This window comes from Procambarus clarkii, chromosome 42 (assembly GCF_040958095.1).
Source record: "Procambarus clarkii isolate CNS0578487 chromosome 42, FALCON_Pclarkii_2.0, whole genome shotgun sequence".
Taxonomy (NCBI): Eukaryota; Metazoa; Arthropoda; class Malacostraca; order Decapoda; family Cambaridae; genus Procambarus; species Procambarus clarkii.
The window spans coordinates 283013-298811 of record NC_091191.1 but is presented as its reverse complement, the minus strand read 5'-3'; the positions used below and the strand labels follow the sequence as shown (position 1 = coordinate 298811).

At 49.2% G+C, this 15799-nt stretch overlaps 1 protein-coding gene across 1 annotated transcript; it reads right to left on the bottom strand.

Moving 5' to 3' along the window:
* Window positions 1-4715: 4715 nt before the first annotated feature.
* LOC123770425 (protein O-linked-mannose beta-1,2-N-acetylglucosaminyltransferase 1-like) lies at window positions 4716-15799 on the bottom strand. The gene is made up of 11 exons (XM_045762266.2): window positions 15752-15799; window positions 14151-14580; window positions 13769-13989; window positions 12789-12912; window positions 12117-12187; window positions 11712-11972; window positions 10969-11164; window positions 10679-10869; window positions 7696-7873; window positions 6580-6692; window positions 4716-5130 (listed from the first exon to the last, which is right to left on the bottom strand). The coding sequence occupies exons 2-11, from the start codon at window positions 14319-14321 to the stop codon at window positions 4866-4868; spliced, it is 1791 nt and encodes a 596-aa protein (XP_045618222.1). The 5' UTR covers window positions 14322-14580; window positions 15752-15799; the 3' UTR covers window positions 4716-4865.

Below are 15799 nucleotides of genomic sequence, written 5' to 3'. Positions count from 1 at the left end.
ATATTAATTTATATATGAGAACAATCTAATTTTTAATACATAGTTTGTTAAAATTGATGAATGAGTCTGGGGAGGACGGCCGCTGCTTTAACCAACCTAGTGTGAGGACGGCCGCTGCTTTAACCAACCTAGTGTGAGGACGGGTTGTCTGCGGAGGGGCAGCGAGCTTGACCTGGCGTCCTCATAGTGTTAGGTAATTACCACAAACATGACCTATGACCTGTCGCACTGTTTGCTAATGTTATCTTAGCGCTTTCTCCTGATAGTTACCTCGCCTAAAATATGTCTCTACCATAACAACCACAGAACCACACACGCTTCATCCACTCACCACCACATCATTCCACCACTACCACTATAACACTATCACCACCACTACCACTATAACACTATCACCACCACTACCACCACCACCACCACTATACCACCACTACACCACCACCACCACTACACCACCACTACCACAACACCACCACCACCACTATACCACCACTACCACAACACCACCACCACCACCACCACCACCACTACACCACCACCACCACACGACCACCACCACCACCACCACCACTACACCACCACCACCACTACACCACCACCACTACACCACCACTACCACCACCACCACTATACCACCACTACACCACCACCACCACAACACCACCACCACCACCACCACCACTACACCACCACCACCACTACACCACCACCACCACTACACCACTACCACTACACCACTACTACCACTACACCACCACCACACCACCACCACCACCACCACCACCACTACAGCACCACCACCACTACACCACCACCACCACACCACCACCACCACCACCACCACCACTACAGCACCACCACCACTACACCACCACCACCACTATACCACCACCACCACACGACCACCACCACTACACCACCACCACCACACGACCACCACCACCACCACCACTACACCACCACCACCACACGACCACCACCACCACCACCATCACTACACCACCACCACCACACGACCACCACCACCACCATCACCACCACCACCACCACACCACCACAACCACCACCACCACCACACGACCACCACCACATGACCACCACCACCACACGACCACCACCACCACCACCACCACCACCACCACCACCACCACCACCACACCACCACAACCACCACCACCACCACCACCACAACCACCACCACCACCACCACCACCACCACACCACCACAACCACCACCACCACCACCACCACACCACCACAACCACCACCACCACCACCACCACACCACCACAACCACCACCACCACCACCACCACCACCACCACCACACCACCACAACCACCACCACCACCACCACCACACCACCACCACCACCACCACCACCACCACCACACCACCACAACCACCACCACCACCACCACCACCACACCACCACCACCACCACCACCACCACCACCACACCACCACAACCACCACCACCACCACCACCACACCACCACAACCACCACCACCACCACCACCACCACCACCACCACCACACCACCACAACCACCACCACCACCACCACCACACCACCACCACCACCACCACCACCACCACCACACCACCACCACCACCACCACCACCACACCACCACCACCACCACCACCACCACCACCACACCACCACAACCACCACCACCACCACCACCACCACCACCACCACCACACCACCACAACCACCACCACCACCACCACCACCACCACCACCACACCACCACAACCACCACCACCACCACCACCACCACCACCACCACCACACCACCACAACCACCACCACCACCACCACCACAACCACCACCACCACCACCACCTGGATGAATGGGTTTTCAAATTCGTGTCATCAATATCCGTAAATAAGTCATTACAGAGAACCTACGGAGTGAAGACCTCGAGTGATTCATCAACCAGGCGGCGGAGCGTAGAGCGGTGGTGTAGTGTGGTGGTGGTGGTGTGGGGGGGGGGGGTGTAGTGTGGTGGTGGTGGTGTGGGGGGTGTAGTGTGGTGGTGGTGGTGTGGGGGGTGTAGTGTGGTGGTGGTGGTGTGGGGGGGGGGGTGTAGTGTGGTGGTGGTGGTGTAGTGTGGTGGTGGTGGTGTAGTGTGGTGGTGGTGGTGTAGTGTGGTGGTGGTGGTGTGGGGGGGGGGGGTGTAGTGTGGTGGTGGTGGTGTGGGGGGTGTAGTGTGTGTACTCACCTAGTTGTGTTTGCGGGGGTTGAGCTCTGGCTCTTTGGTCCCGCCTCTCAACCGTCAATCAACAGGTATACAGATTCATGAGCCTATCGGGCTCTATCATATCTACACTTGAAACTGTGTATGGAGTCAGCCTCCACCACATCACTTCCTAATGCATTCCATTTGTCAACCACTCTGACACTAAAAAAGTTCTTTCTAATATCTCTGTGGCTCATTTGGGCACTCAGTTTCCACCTGTGTCCCCTTGTGCGTGTTCCCCTTGTGTTAAATAGACTGTCTTTATCTACCCTATCAATCCCCTTCAGAATCTTGAATGTGGTGATCATGTCCCCCCTAACTCTTCTGTCTTCCAGCGAAGTGAGGTTTAATTCCCGTAGTCTCTCCTCGTAGCTCATACCTCTCAGCTCGGGTACTAGTCTGGTGGCAAACCTTTGAACCTTTTCCAGTTTAGTCTTATCCTTGACTAGATATGGACTCCATGCTGGGGCTGCATACTCCAGGATTGGCCTGACATATGTGGTATACAAAGTTCTGAATGATTCTTTACACAAGTTTCTGAATGCCGTTCGTATGTTGGCCAGCCTGGCATATTCCGCTGATGTTATCCGCTTGATATGTGCTGCAGGAGACAGGTCTGGCGTGATATCAACCCCCAAGTCTTTTTCCTTCTCTGACTCCTGAAGAATTTCCTCTCCCAGATGATACCTTGTATCTGGCCTCCTGCTCCCTACACCTATCTTCATTACATTACATTTGGTTGGGTTAAACTCTAACAACCATTTGTTCGACCATTCCTTCAGCTTGGCTAGGTCTTCTTGAAGCCTCAAACAGTCCTCTTCTGTTTTAATCCTTCTCATAATTTTAGCATCGTCCGCAAACATTGAGAGAAATGAATCGATACCCTCCGGGAGATCATTTACATATATCAGAAACAAGATAGGACCGAGTACAGAGCCCTGTGGGACTCCACTGGTGACTTCACGCCAATCGGAGGTCTCACCCCTCACCGTAACTCTCTGCTTCCTATTGCTTAGATACTCCCTTATCCACTGGAGCACCTTACCAGCTACACCTGCCTGTCTCTCCAGCTTATGTACCAGCCTCTTATGCGGTACTGTGTCAAAGGCTTTCCGACAATCCAAGAAAATGCAGTCCGCCCAGCCCTCTCTTTCTTGCTTAATCTGTGTCACCTGATCGTAGAATTCTATCAAGCCTGTAAGGCAAGATTTACCCTCCCTGAATCCATGTTGGCGATTTGTCACGAAGTCCCTTCTCTCCAGATGTGTTACCAGGTTTTTTCTCACGATCTTCTCCATCACCTTGCATGGTATACAAGTCAAGGACACTGGCCTGTAGTTCAGTGCCTCTTGTCTGTCGCCCTTTTTGTATATTGGGACCACATTCGCCGTCTTCCATATTTCTGGTAGGTCTCCCGTCTCTAGTGACTTACTATACACTATGGAGAGTGGCAGGCAAAGTGCCTCTGCACACTCTTGTGTGTGTGTGTGTGTGTGTGGTGGTGTGTGGTGGTGTAGTGTGGTGGTGGTGTGGGGGGGTGTAGTGTGGTGTGTGGTGGTGTAGTGTGGTGGTGGTGTGGGGGGTGTAGTGTGTGTGTGTGTGTGGTTGTGTGTGGTGGTGGTGTAGTGTGGTGTGTGGTGGTGGTGTGTGGTGGTGTAGTGTGGTGGTGGTGTGTGGGGGTGTAATGTGGTGGTGGTGTGTGGTGGTGGTGTGGGGGGGTGTAGTGTGGTGGTGGTGTGTGTGTGTGTGTGTGTGGTGGTGTAGTGTGGTGGTGTAGTGTGGTCGTGTAGTGTGGTGGTGGTGTGTGGTGGTGTAGTGTAGTGTGGTGGTGGTGTGTGGTGGTATAGTGTGGTGGTGTAGTGTGGTGGTGTGTGGTGGTGGTGTGTGATGGTGTAGTGTGGTGGTGTAGTGTGGTGGTGTAGTGTGTGTGTAGAGTAGGTTAGACAGGGTGTACAGGGAGGAGGGTGTACAAGGATGACTGTGAGTGAATATAAAGACCATTCACCCAGGCTCTAATTATGCAGGGTGATAGTGCGTGCACTCTCCTTTAACTGCTGTTACTCGTGTGTGTGCACTCTGTGAGCGTCAGATCACTCGCAACTGTGTTATTTCACCATCTGCGCACTCTGATCATGTGGGAACTCTCAACATAAGTGCACTCAATTATACACTCTTAACATCTACGCACTCGAGTGTGTGCTCGCGACATGAGCACACGCATGCACTCAAAACAATTTCACTCTTATTATATACGCGCACTGTGAAAATACGAGCACTCTTGTACCACTCACCACCACATCATTACCACTATAACACTGTAATTATATTACCACTATAACACTGTAATTACATTACCACTATAACACTGTAATTACATTAATTATTAAAAGATAATTTAAAAATGTATAATGTTATATTTGTTTTATTATTACTAATATTTATGTTATAATTAACATCGTAAGATAATCACTCGCATGAAGAAATTGTTTTGGGGTCGACTCTGAATGAAGGTCGAGCCACTCAGATGGCGCTGAGGTCGAGTAATGGGTCTAGTAATTTCCTTCACTCGATCTCGTGGTCGTCTTAGAGAGTGTCTCTTGCTGAGGGAGCAGCACCTTCATGCCTCGTGACGGGGTAATATGGAGGTCGACCTTGTGCCAAGGGTCGACCTCTCAGTAAAGGTCGACCTCCTGCTGGAGGCACCTCGAGGTCGTGTGACGTAGTTAAGGAGGTCGGCCTCCTGTTGTAGATCTTGAGTCGGTTGCCTGACCCGGGAGACGACATCGTAGAGGCTTTGCTCGTAGAGGTTGTTGGCCTCGCTGACGGCGGTGATGAGGTCCTTGGAGGGAGCCAGGAAGAACGTCCCCTTAGGGTTGTACCGGCTAGGAGAAGGAAAAGAAGATAGTAAGGGGGGGAAGCTGAACGAGAAATGCATCAATTGAACGATCTCATTACAATGGTTAACCGGGAGCCGGTCGGCCGAGCGGACAGCACGCTGGACTTGTGATCCTGTGGTCCTGGGTTCGATCCCAGGCGCCGGCGAGAAACAATGGGCAGAGTTTCTTTCACCCTATGCCCCTGTTACCTAGCAGTAAAATAGGTACCTGGGTGTTAGTCAGCTATCACGGGCTGCTTCCTGGGGGTGGAGGCCTGGTCGAGGACCGGGCCGCGGGGACACTAAAAGCCCCGAAATCATCTCAAGATAACCTCAAGATAACCTAACCTATCCCCAAGTTGTTCGCCTGCCCCCACACCACCTAAGTACCATCATATCAAACCCAGGCTAGTTCGCCGTCACCTATCATCTGTCCCCAATCCCTTCCCCTCAAACTTAATCGCGTCATCTTCGTCTCCAAACCCGCTTTTGAACTGTCCAACCATCCTCATCCTTCTTAAAAGCTATTCATGCCCGTGCCACCTTTTGTGGTGGCTTAATCTTTATCAATCTATCTCATCCTTCACCACACAAGCTCAGTCTCACCCCCTACCCCACGATACTCCACCAGGGTCAACCACTCCACCTGAAGTCAATGTTGCAGAACGGTCCGCAACCACATCTACGTCGCTCGCTAGCTCATTCTCACTCTCCAACACTTACTCCGCTACACACACACACACACACACTCGCCACACACTCATCACACACACTGCCAGAGTAAGCTGGCACCTCAGCACCTAAAGAAACTGGAAAAGATGCAGCCCGTCCTTACTCAGTGGAAGAGATGGGGGCAATGGCCACCCCACTCTCACTCACCACAAGAGCTGAGAGAGTGGGTATAGCACCACCCCCACCCCACTCTCACTCACCAGAAGAACAGAGAGAGTGGGTATAGCACCACCCCACCCAACTCTCACTCACCACAAGAGCTGGGAGAGTGGGTATAGCACCACCCCACCCCACTCTCACTCACCAGAAGAACAGAGAGAGTGGGTATAGCACCACCTCACCCCACTCTCACTCACCAGAAGAGCAGAGTGAGTGGGCATAGCACCACCTCACCCCACTCTCACTCACCAGAAGAGCTGAGAGAGTGGGTATAGCACCACCCCACCCCACTCTCACTCACCAGAAGAGCAGAGAGAGTGGGTATAGCACCACCCCCACCCCACTCTCACTCACCAGAAGAGCAAAGAGAGTGGGTATAGCACCACCTCACCCCACTCTCACTCACCAGAAGAGCTGAGAGAGTGGGTATAGCACCACCCCCACCCCACTCTCACTCACCAGAAGAGCAGAGAGAGTGGGTATAGCACCACCCCCCACCCCACTCTCACTCACCAGAAGAGCAGAGTGAGTGGGCATAGCACCACCCCACCCCACTCTTACTCACCAGAAGAGCTGAGAGAGTGGGCAGCCCACCACATAGAGGAGGCGGCCCTGATACTTCAGCCTCATCACGCCGCGGAAGATCTCGCGAGTATCCCAGAAGTACGACCCCAGCCTCTGGGGAGCAACAGGTGTACAGAGGTTTACAGGGAGTCAACTGGGGTTTCCATATGTATAAATGAATTTGCAAAGGGGGGTGTATAGAAATACATATTGAGTTTACAGGTTATACCAGGGTTATACTAGGAATGGATCTTAGATTTAATAGGGTTTACGAATTAGCGATCTGGAATCTATAGAGCTGTGTACTAAGGACAACAAGGGCGAGGAAAGTACACCTTTCTAGCTCCGAGTGTGTTTTCTCGAGGCATGAGTGTGTCTTAGTGATGTAGACTACAAGAATTGCTCTCTCAGAATGATCGTCTCTAGTGAGAGTGCTTACATGAGTGTGTACTATACTCCCAAGTGCGGTTATGTCACATATTCCTTGTGCTTGTCGTAATTTTGCTTGGCATATTTTTCAATACGAAACCTCTGAGAGTATAATACCCGGGTGTATCGTAGAGTAATTTTGTATGGCGAAGTTTTCAGGGGGTGTACGAGGGTGTATGACTATACATAGGAAGTATTGGGGCAGTAAAATAGGTAAACATGGGCCTTTATACTGAAGTTTATATAGCTTTGACGTGAATTTACGTTCGAACTGAAATTGAATGACATAATTTCTGCGATTTACGGCGTTTTTTCAAGAATGTCCCGCGTTTTTTTCGCGTACGCACTGATGTTTGGGTAGATGGGGGTGTTGATGGGGATGGGTGTTCCGGAGGGCTTAGGGACGCAGCGTGGGTGAGTGTAAATCAAGTTGGGGATTCACCGGAGTATTTCGGGGCTTTCAGATGAGTAACGAAGTGGGATACGCACTTATGTATGGGTAGAAAGCGGGGGAATACAATAAGGGTGTATGGGGGAATGTGTACCATAGATGGGATATACTGTTAGGGGTATACCACAAACTAAGTTAGATAATTTCTGTATTAACATACTCTTAAAATTAAGCTCTGAATATTATGTGATTTTAAAGCAAATCATCAAATGTAATCAATCGGCTTTCCTTATGTACCATTAAGAAGAGCCGTATGCCGAAGAACTCGTCGGTTCTCGTGCCGGACCTGACGAAGACGACGAACGGTCCCGGACGACCCTCCGGCAGGAAGCTCTCCTCGCTCGGGTCAGGGATCACCATCTCCGCCGCCTCTATCTCTCTCTTCATCTCCTCCAAGTAGTTTTCCAGGATGATGCTGTGGGCGGAGGTGTGTGGATGACTGGGTGTGTGGGTGGTGGGCAGTGTGACGATTGTTGGGTGTGGGTGGTGGGCAGTGTGACGATTGTTGGGTGTGGGTTGTGGGCAGTGTGACGATTGTTGGGTGTGGGTGGTGGGCAGTGTGACGATTGTTGGGTGTGGGTGGTGGGCAGTGTGACGATTGTTGGGTGTGGGTGGTGGGCAGTGAGACGATTGTTGGGTGTGGGTGGTGGGCAGTGTGACGATTGTTGGGTGTGGGTGGTGGGCAGTGTGACGATTGTTGGGTGTGGGTGGTGGGCAGTGTGACGATTGTTGGGTGTGGGTGGTGGGCAGTGTGACGATTGTTGGGTGTGGGTGGTGGGTAGTGTGACGATTGTTGGGTGTGGGTGGTGGGCAGTGTGACGATTGTTGGGTGTGGGTGGTGCCCAGTGTGACGATTGTTGGGTGTGGGTGGTGGGCAGTGAGACGATTGTTGGGTTTGGATTGGTGGATGACTAAATCATTTGCAGCTGGGCAGAAAGGAGGGTGGATGAATGTATGAAAATGGTGGATGAAAGAGAGTAATGTTGTACGGATGAATAGGCAGGTTGATGTATGAGTTGACGATTGTATGCGTACGGTAGTAGGTGGCTGAGACTGTTAGTGGTCACCTTCTGTATTTCTATTCATCCAATGATGAAAAAAAAACAGTATGTGTGCTCTATCATGTAGGCCAGATTGCAGACATGAAGAGCTTAATAACATATATAGTATTCAGTTTGAGGCACAAAACTCGTAAAAGGTAAAAAAAAAATCAACTTAATAACATAGGTATTGATTTTTTTTTTACATTTTAAAATTAAGAACAAAATTCTACTCCCAAGAATGTGTAGTGACTGACATTTCTACTGCCAAGAATGTGTAGTGACTGACATTTCTACTGCCAAGAATGTGTAGTGACTGACAATTCTACTCCCAAGAATGTGTAGTGACTGACATTTCTACTGCCAAGAATGTGTAGTGACTGACATTTCTACTGCCAAGAATGTGTAGTGACTGACATTTCTACTGCCAAGAATGTGTAGTGACTGACATTTCACAGTAGCATCCCTGAGCTTCCCAAGCTTCTCAAACTTTTAAAGGAATATAAAATTAAAGAATCTTGAAGGTTATCAAACTATTTCATTACAAAATTCACTAGATAACTATTAGGAAACTTTCTACAAAATCTGCTATAAAACTTGTGATTTGTTGTTGTTATAGATTCAGCTACTCGGAACAAGTTCCAAGTAGCACGGGCTATGGTGAGCCCGTATCAAACTTGTGATAAATTTTGAAGGACAAACTGATAAGAACTTTGACCGGGGAATAAAACAACACAGAACATTCACGTGTTTTGATATCATTAAAACACGTGAGGGGGGCGCGGGGGGGGGGGGGGGAGAGGGTCTAGTGTACTTTTTTTTTTCGTATACGAGATGTAGTCCATCACAGTGAGTTAAAGTTCACAAAATTACTTCGTGTGAATCAAATCTTGAAATAAATGTATAATATTTTTCTAATTAGATGCGTATTTAGTGTAATTTAAATGTTAGTTTGGGATAATATTCCTTATAACATTTGATAATTGGTCAAATGAATAATAATCTATTAGCCTCTAAACATACGTACCAACCAGACTATGTAATTTCTCCTGAATCTATCGCTTCTCTTTCATTCCTTGATAATGATCCAATAAATAAGGATCAATGAAACCATCCTTAATTATTGTTGCTTTTCTCCTGCGATTATTTCAGTTTAATTGACACATAAGTTTATTGTGTTACGCCTTAGTTTGGTTTAGCGTCATGGCAAGTCGTCCATAGCGAGTGAACGCTGACGGATATTTGTTGATGTCTAGGGATAATAATGTTACTTTCCTGCCGTGGTGTGATCTTCTTGAGGTTATCTTGAGATGATTTCGGGGCTTTTTAGTGTCCCCGCGGCCCGGTCCTCGACCAGGCCTCCACCCCCAGGAAGACGCCCGTGACAGCTGACTAACTCCCAGGTACCTATTTACTGCTAGGTAACAGGGGCATTCAGGGTGAAAGAAACTTTGCCCATTTTGTTTCTGCCTCGTGCGGGAATCGAACCCGCGCCACAGAATTACGAGTCGTGCGCGGTATCCACCAGGCTACGAGGCACCCGTGATGTGTGTGCTCGCCTAATTGTGCTTGCGGGGGTTGAGCTTTGGCTCTTTGGTCCCGCCTCTCAACTGTCAATCAACTGGTGTACAAATTCCTGAGCCTACTGGGCTCTATCATATCTACATTTGAAACTGTGTATGGAGTCAGCCTCCACCACATCACTTCCTAGTGCATTCCATTTATTAACTACTCTGACACTGAAAAAATTCTTTCTAACGTCTCTGTGGCTCATCTGGGTACTAAGTTTCCACCTGTGTCCCCTTGTTCGTGTCCCACCCGTGCTGAAGAGTTTGTCTTTGTCCACCCTGTCAATTCCCCTGAGAATTTTGTGTGTGTGTGTGTGTGTGTGTGTGTGTGTGTGTGTGTGTGTGTGTGTGTGTGTGGCAACCGTCTCTGGGCGGCGATGTACGCTCTAAGATCTCCGTCAGGCAGGTACTGGATCTGTGCGAACCAGCACACACTACACCAATAGCGGACAGTTAATCTTTTACGACTGGTTATGCCATTCTTCACCCTGCATTCTGGATTGCCTTACCGGTTATTTTAGACTTTTCCTTTGTCCTACAATCTCCTTAACCTTTATCTTCCCCTCCCTTCCACTCCCCCGTTTCATATATCTGGTTCCCTTCTGGCATTACCTGCTGAGGTTCTGGAGAACAATGTGTGGGACTTGAGATGTGAGCATGCGGCTGTAGTAGAGGTGCTGCTCGAACCCGTCAACGTGAGCGCCGGCGTTGCCTGCGTGGAACGTCCTGGACACCTCCGGAGACACGACATCACGCCCACGCTGCGCCCACGCCCTCATCAGCCACCAGTCCCAGTCACCTGGCTGTGTGGGAGGGAGGATGGTTGGTGGTGGTGTGTTGCGGGGGGTGAGGTATCTCTCCCTCTCTCCCTCACTACAGTCAATTCACTAGAGTCAACTCACTCCCTCAGGAATCCAGTTGGTGATGACCTGCCTGGCGTAGCTCCTGGCCACCATCCACCCGTACATGGGGTAGGACTCCGACCTCAGCATCTTGGTTGTGTCGGAAGCGATTCCCGGCAGGCTGTTGCTGTTGAAGGCGTTCACGCAGAAGATGGTGGGGTCATTATCCAGCAGCCACGCCGCCTGGTGGAAGAAGCTGCAAACAGAGGTGGTGAGAGAGTGGGCTTGTCTAACAATGTTTACCTAACAGCGACCGCGGGAAGGTAAGGTATAGCTAACTACATCCTTGTTCCACCTGTTGCGTTATATAATTTAACTATCAATGTTAAGTCGCTTGTGGGTGAGCACTGTAAAGCGCCTCTGTGTGTTGTCTAGTGAGATCTCTCTATAGTGTCAACATTTCACACAAGGGTGGTGATTATGTAAATGTTTTTGGATGTTTTTCTCATTTTTGCTACGATCATGGAACTGCAAGGTAAACAGGCCTATCCAAATCCGCCAAGGTAGGTCTATGTCTGCAGGAATTGAAGAGAGAAACAGCTTATTTCTCAACGTGTATGAATATAAGAAAATTGTCTGGACAGAATGTGTAAGTCTGACTCACTTGAACAAATATGGGTGGTCCCCTTATCTTTGATCATGGCTACAGTGCTCCTTGTAGGTTCAATTTTAATAATGTTTGTCTTTAACAATATTTCTTAAACTGAATCAACGTATCGACTCTCCACTGCTCACTGTCTTACCTGAGGAAGTCTGGGGAGAGGAGGAGGTCGTCCTCGACCACTATGGCCTTGTCAGCTTGAGGAAAGCTCCTGAAGACGCTGTAGAGGGCGAACCTGACGTTGGCGTTGGTGCGGTTATTGCCGACGCCCTCTGGTCTGTGGACCACCACGCCCACGCCCAACACCTCCGTCAGGGCCAGGGCCTCCTGGTGGGCGCCGTCCACAGCCACCAACACCTCCGTCTGCGCCGCCCCGGGGATGCTGAACAAGTTCCTCAACACTCTGTGTACCACAAGCAGTAGCAAGTACACATCCCTATATTAAAAGCACAGAAATACACGCATATATGTCCTCTACATCGCGTAGAGAACACAGGCTAATAGACTATAAGGGTTCACGGAACTGTAGCTTGTAGGTGGTGCTAACCTGTAGAGGTGTCGAGGATTGCTGGCTGTCACCACCACTACCGGGATCTGCTCCTTCATCACCAGTTGTTCCTGTGAAGAGCAATAATACTACCAGTATACAAGCTCCACCACCACCACTCTGTACGAGTCAACACATTCATCTGTATACATGGGTCATCACACCGACGTCATCACCAGTATGCGACAGTCACGTATACGAATCACTTAGATGCAAGCAATGTCTGTCTCTGAATGTAAATTAATTTCAATAGATTAAATAGGTTCTTTAATTTGGCGTAAAAACCCAATACGTTCATCAGTATCGAAGTCTGTGTAATGGGTCCCATAGATGGGTCTCAGACCCATGGATGGGTTACAGACCCATGGATGGGTTACAGACCCATGGATGGGTTACAGACCCATGGATGGGTCTCAGACCCATGGATGGGTTACAGACCCATGGATGGGTTACAGACCCATGGATGGGTTACAGACCCATGGATGGGTCTCAGGCCCATGGATGGGTCTCAGACCCATGGATGGTGTTAGGTTGCCTAGTGGACACATTTAATGACACGCCACCAATGGCTTTTGGAAGCCATATTTTATATAAACAAGTTTTACAGTAAACCAAAGGACTGAGGTGTGCAATAGCGTGGGGTCTGTATTAACACTGGACAGGGTGACCTACCTGCTTGTACCTGACGGCGGGGCTGAAGGGGGCGACACAGGAGCACAGGTCACCATACCCTTCAAACCTCCTACAGAACCTCCCTTGAAGACGTAGCTCAGCCTCCAGGTACCACTCGCAAGCCACTGTAGTTACACGTACGTAAATGCATATATATGGTTTAATTTTTGTTTCAATGTCTCAATTTAATTGGGTTATATCTTCCAGTTTAAAACAGTTAATTACTTAAGCTAAAGTTCGAACTAAATTGATTTTCTTTGTATATTTAGTTCAGGCAATTATTAAGCTGTCATGCTAAAACTTTTACTATCCCGCAATAAAACCAGCGGACTTTTGTGTCAGGCCACTGATGCACAAGTCACTTTTGTGACTACAGTGTTTTCCGAACTTACAGTAACCTGTAAGTTCGGAAAACGGTTACAGCTTAATCATAAAAATTAAGAAAACTAAAGACTGCCCATTGACTCATACGAGGCAGCTCCAATATATATATATATATATATATATATATATATATATATATATATATATATATATATATATATATATATATATATATATATATATATATATATAATATCTATATATGTATATATAAACACATTTACCAGGAAATTCGTTCCACTTCAAGAAAGGAGTCTCCTTCAAACGATATATTATCGAAAATATATTTTCATAGCATATTGCAGTGCTTATCTTGAGGTTATCTTGAGATGATTTCGGGGCTTTTTTAGTGTCCCCGCGGCCCGGTCCTCGACCAGGCCTCCACCCCCAGGAAGCAGCCCGTGACAGTTGACTAACACCCAGGTACCTAATTTACTGCTAGGTAACAGGGGCATAGAGTGAAAGAAACTCTGCCCATTGTCTCTCGCCGGCGCCTGGGATCGAACCCAGGACCACAGGATCACAAGTCCCGCGTGCTGTCCGCTCGGCCGACCGGTGCTGAAGGAAACATAAGCTTGAATCTGAAGTCAGCTGTGTTACCTTCTTGCGTTCCTTTGGGTAGAGTAGTCAGCAGGTGAAGTGTGTTGGCCGGGTACTGGCGTGGCTGCACTGCTGTGGCCGCCTCTGCCACCACCCCGTGGCCTAAGATGGCCACCCCTGCCCACGCCTCCCCCGACGCCACGTGCTGGGGCCACCTGAACCCCAGGGATGCGAGGGCCGACTCCCCCGCCTGCCCCAGGAACATCACCCACTCGGGCTGGAGAGAGAGAGAGAGTTTTTAGATGATGGGGGAGAGCGAGGGGGGTGTTTTCTGTCTCACGTTTGGTAGGTAATTCAGAGTTAATGTTTTTCCTTGATTAGTGGATTAATCTTTGTTATATATATGTATCTACATAGAGTCCACACACACACACTCACCACAGCAGCCAGCACCACAACCCTCCCTGGCTGGAGGTCGCGGAGGGCGGAGGCCAGATCGAGGTGCTCGGCGGGCTGGAAGGTGAGGAACCTCTTCTTCAGCATCACTCGGCCGGTGAGCGGCTGGAGCACCAGCAGGTGGACTCCTGAGTGACGCCACCTGTGCCCCATCTGCGCCACACCCCCGCCCTGCAGCTGGTACACCTGCCAGGGAACCAGCGCCCAGGGCGCAGAGGAAAATAAAGATGTTATAAAGGAGCCGATCGAAGACTAGCGGCGGAAGTAAGAGTTTAATACATTATAACATTGTTGGACTACACTTGTCACCATACAAACATAGATGGTCGACTTACCATGTTTCCGTTGACGGATATGGTGACCTCGGCAATGCTGATCTGAACTCTGACCTCCAGCGGGCGTTCGTGGCCATCTGTACGAATACGGTCATTTCGTACATAACACGCTTAAGTTACAGTCTGATTTTGGTTTATGGAAAGCTTATTCATCGTAACCTAACCAGGCCAAACTCAAATCTAACCTAAACAAACAAAACTCATCCATAACTTGCATATGCAAATCTAGCGCAACGAAACCGACTTCAGATTCACTGACTTCAGCTGAAGTCAGTGAATATATAAACACATTTGAAAGCTGACTTCAAGCGTATGACTTCAGATTCAAAAAACTGACTTCAGATTCAAGCATATGTTTCCTTCAGGATTGATGTTGCCTCTGAACTTGACTTGTGGAGATTCTTCTGCAGGTTGGTCTCTCTCTGCACCTTCAGGAGGCCTTGTTGTCTCGCCTGGTGCGCTTATCTTGCTTACGTTTTCCCCATTTTGCATTTCTTATCTTTCTCTATTTATTCGATTCTCATTCTTCCTTACATCACTTTCATCTGAATTGTGTTTACTTCCTCTACGTTCCTCACCTGCGTACAGTTCTTTTCCACTTACCTTTTTTCCTTTTTCTAGCTTTTCGCTCTCATTCTTTTCCTTATCACTTCCCTCGCCCTCTTTTTTTTTTTCCCTTCCTATGACAATCCCCTTCCCCTCCCTCATCTTCTTCCTTCCATTACTCTCTTCCTCTTTCATGTCCCATTCTACCCGTCACCCTCTACCTCTCCCTTACCTCATGGTAACTATCATCCTATCTCCCAGTTCTCTCACCTGTACATGTGTTCATCCCGGTCGGATGATGAGGGGAGCCGGTCGGCCGAGCGGACAGCACGCTGGACTTATGATCCTGTGGTCCTGGGTTCGATCCCAGGCTCCGGCGAGAAACAATGCGCAGAGTTTTTCACCCTATGCCCCTGTTACCTAGCAGTAAAATAGGTACCTGGGTGTTAGTCAGCTGTCACGGGCTGCTTCCTGGGGGTGGAGGCCTGGTCGAGGACCGGGCCGCGGGGACACTAAAGCCCCGAAATCATCTCATGATAACCTCAAGATAACCAAGATCCCTACTCTTCCTCACTGTCCTCTACCTCTCGTCTCTCTGTCTTCCTACTCTTCCCTCCAACACTCCAACACTCCCCCTCCAACACTCCCCCTCCAACACTCCCCCTCCAACACATAAGAACACAAAAGGTGCAGGGAACTGACCAGACCCTGGAGCTGGAAGCATCATGGGTTGTAGTGAAGAGTCTGCTC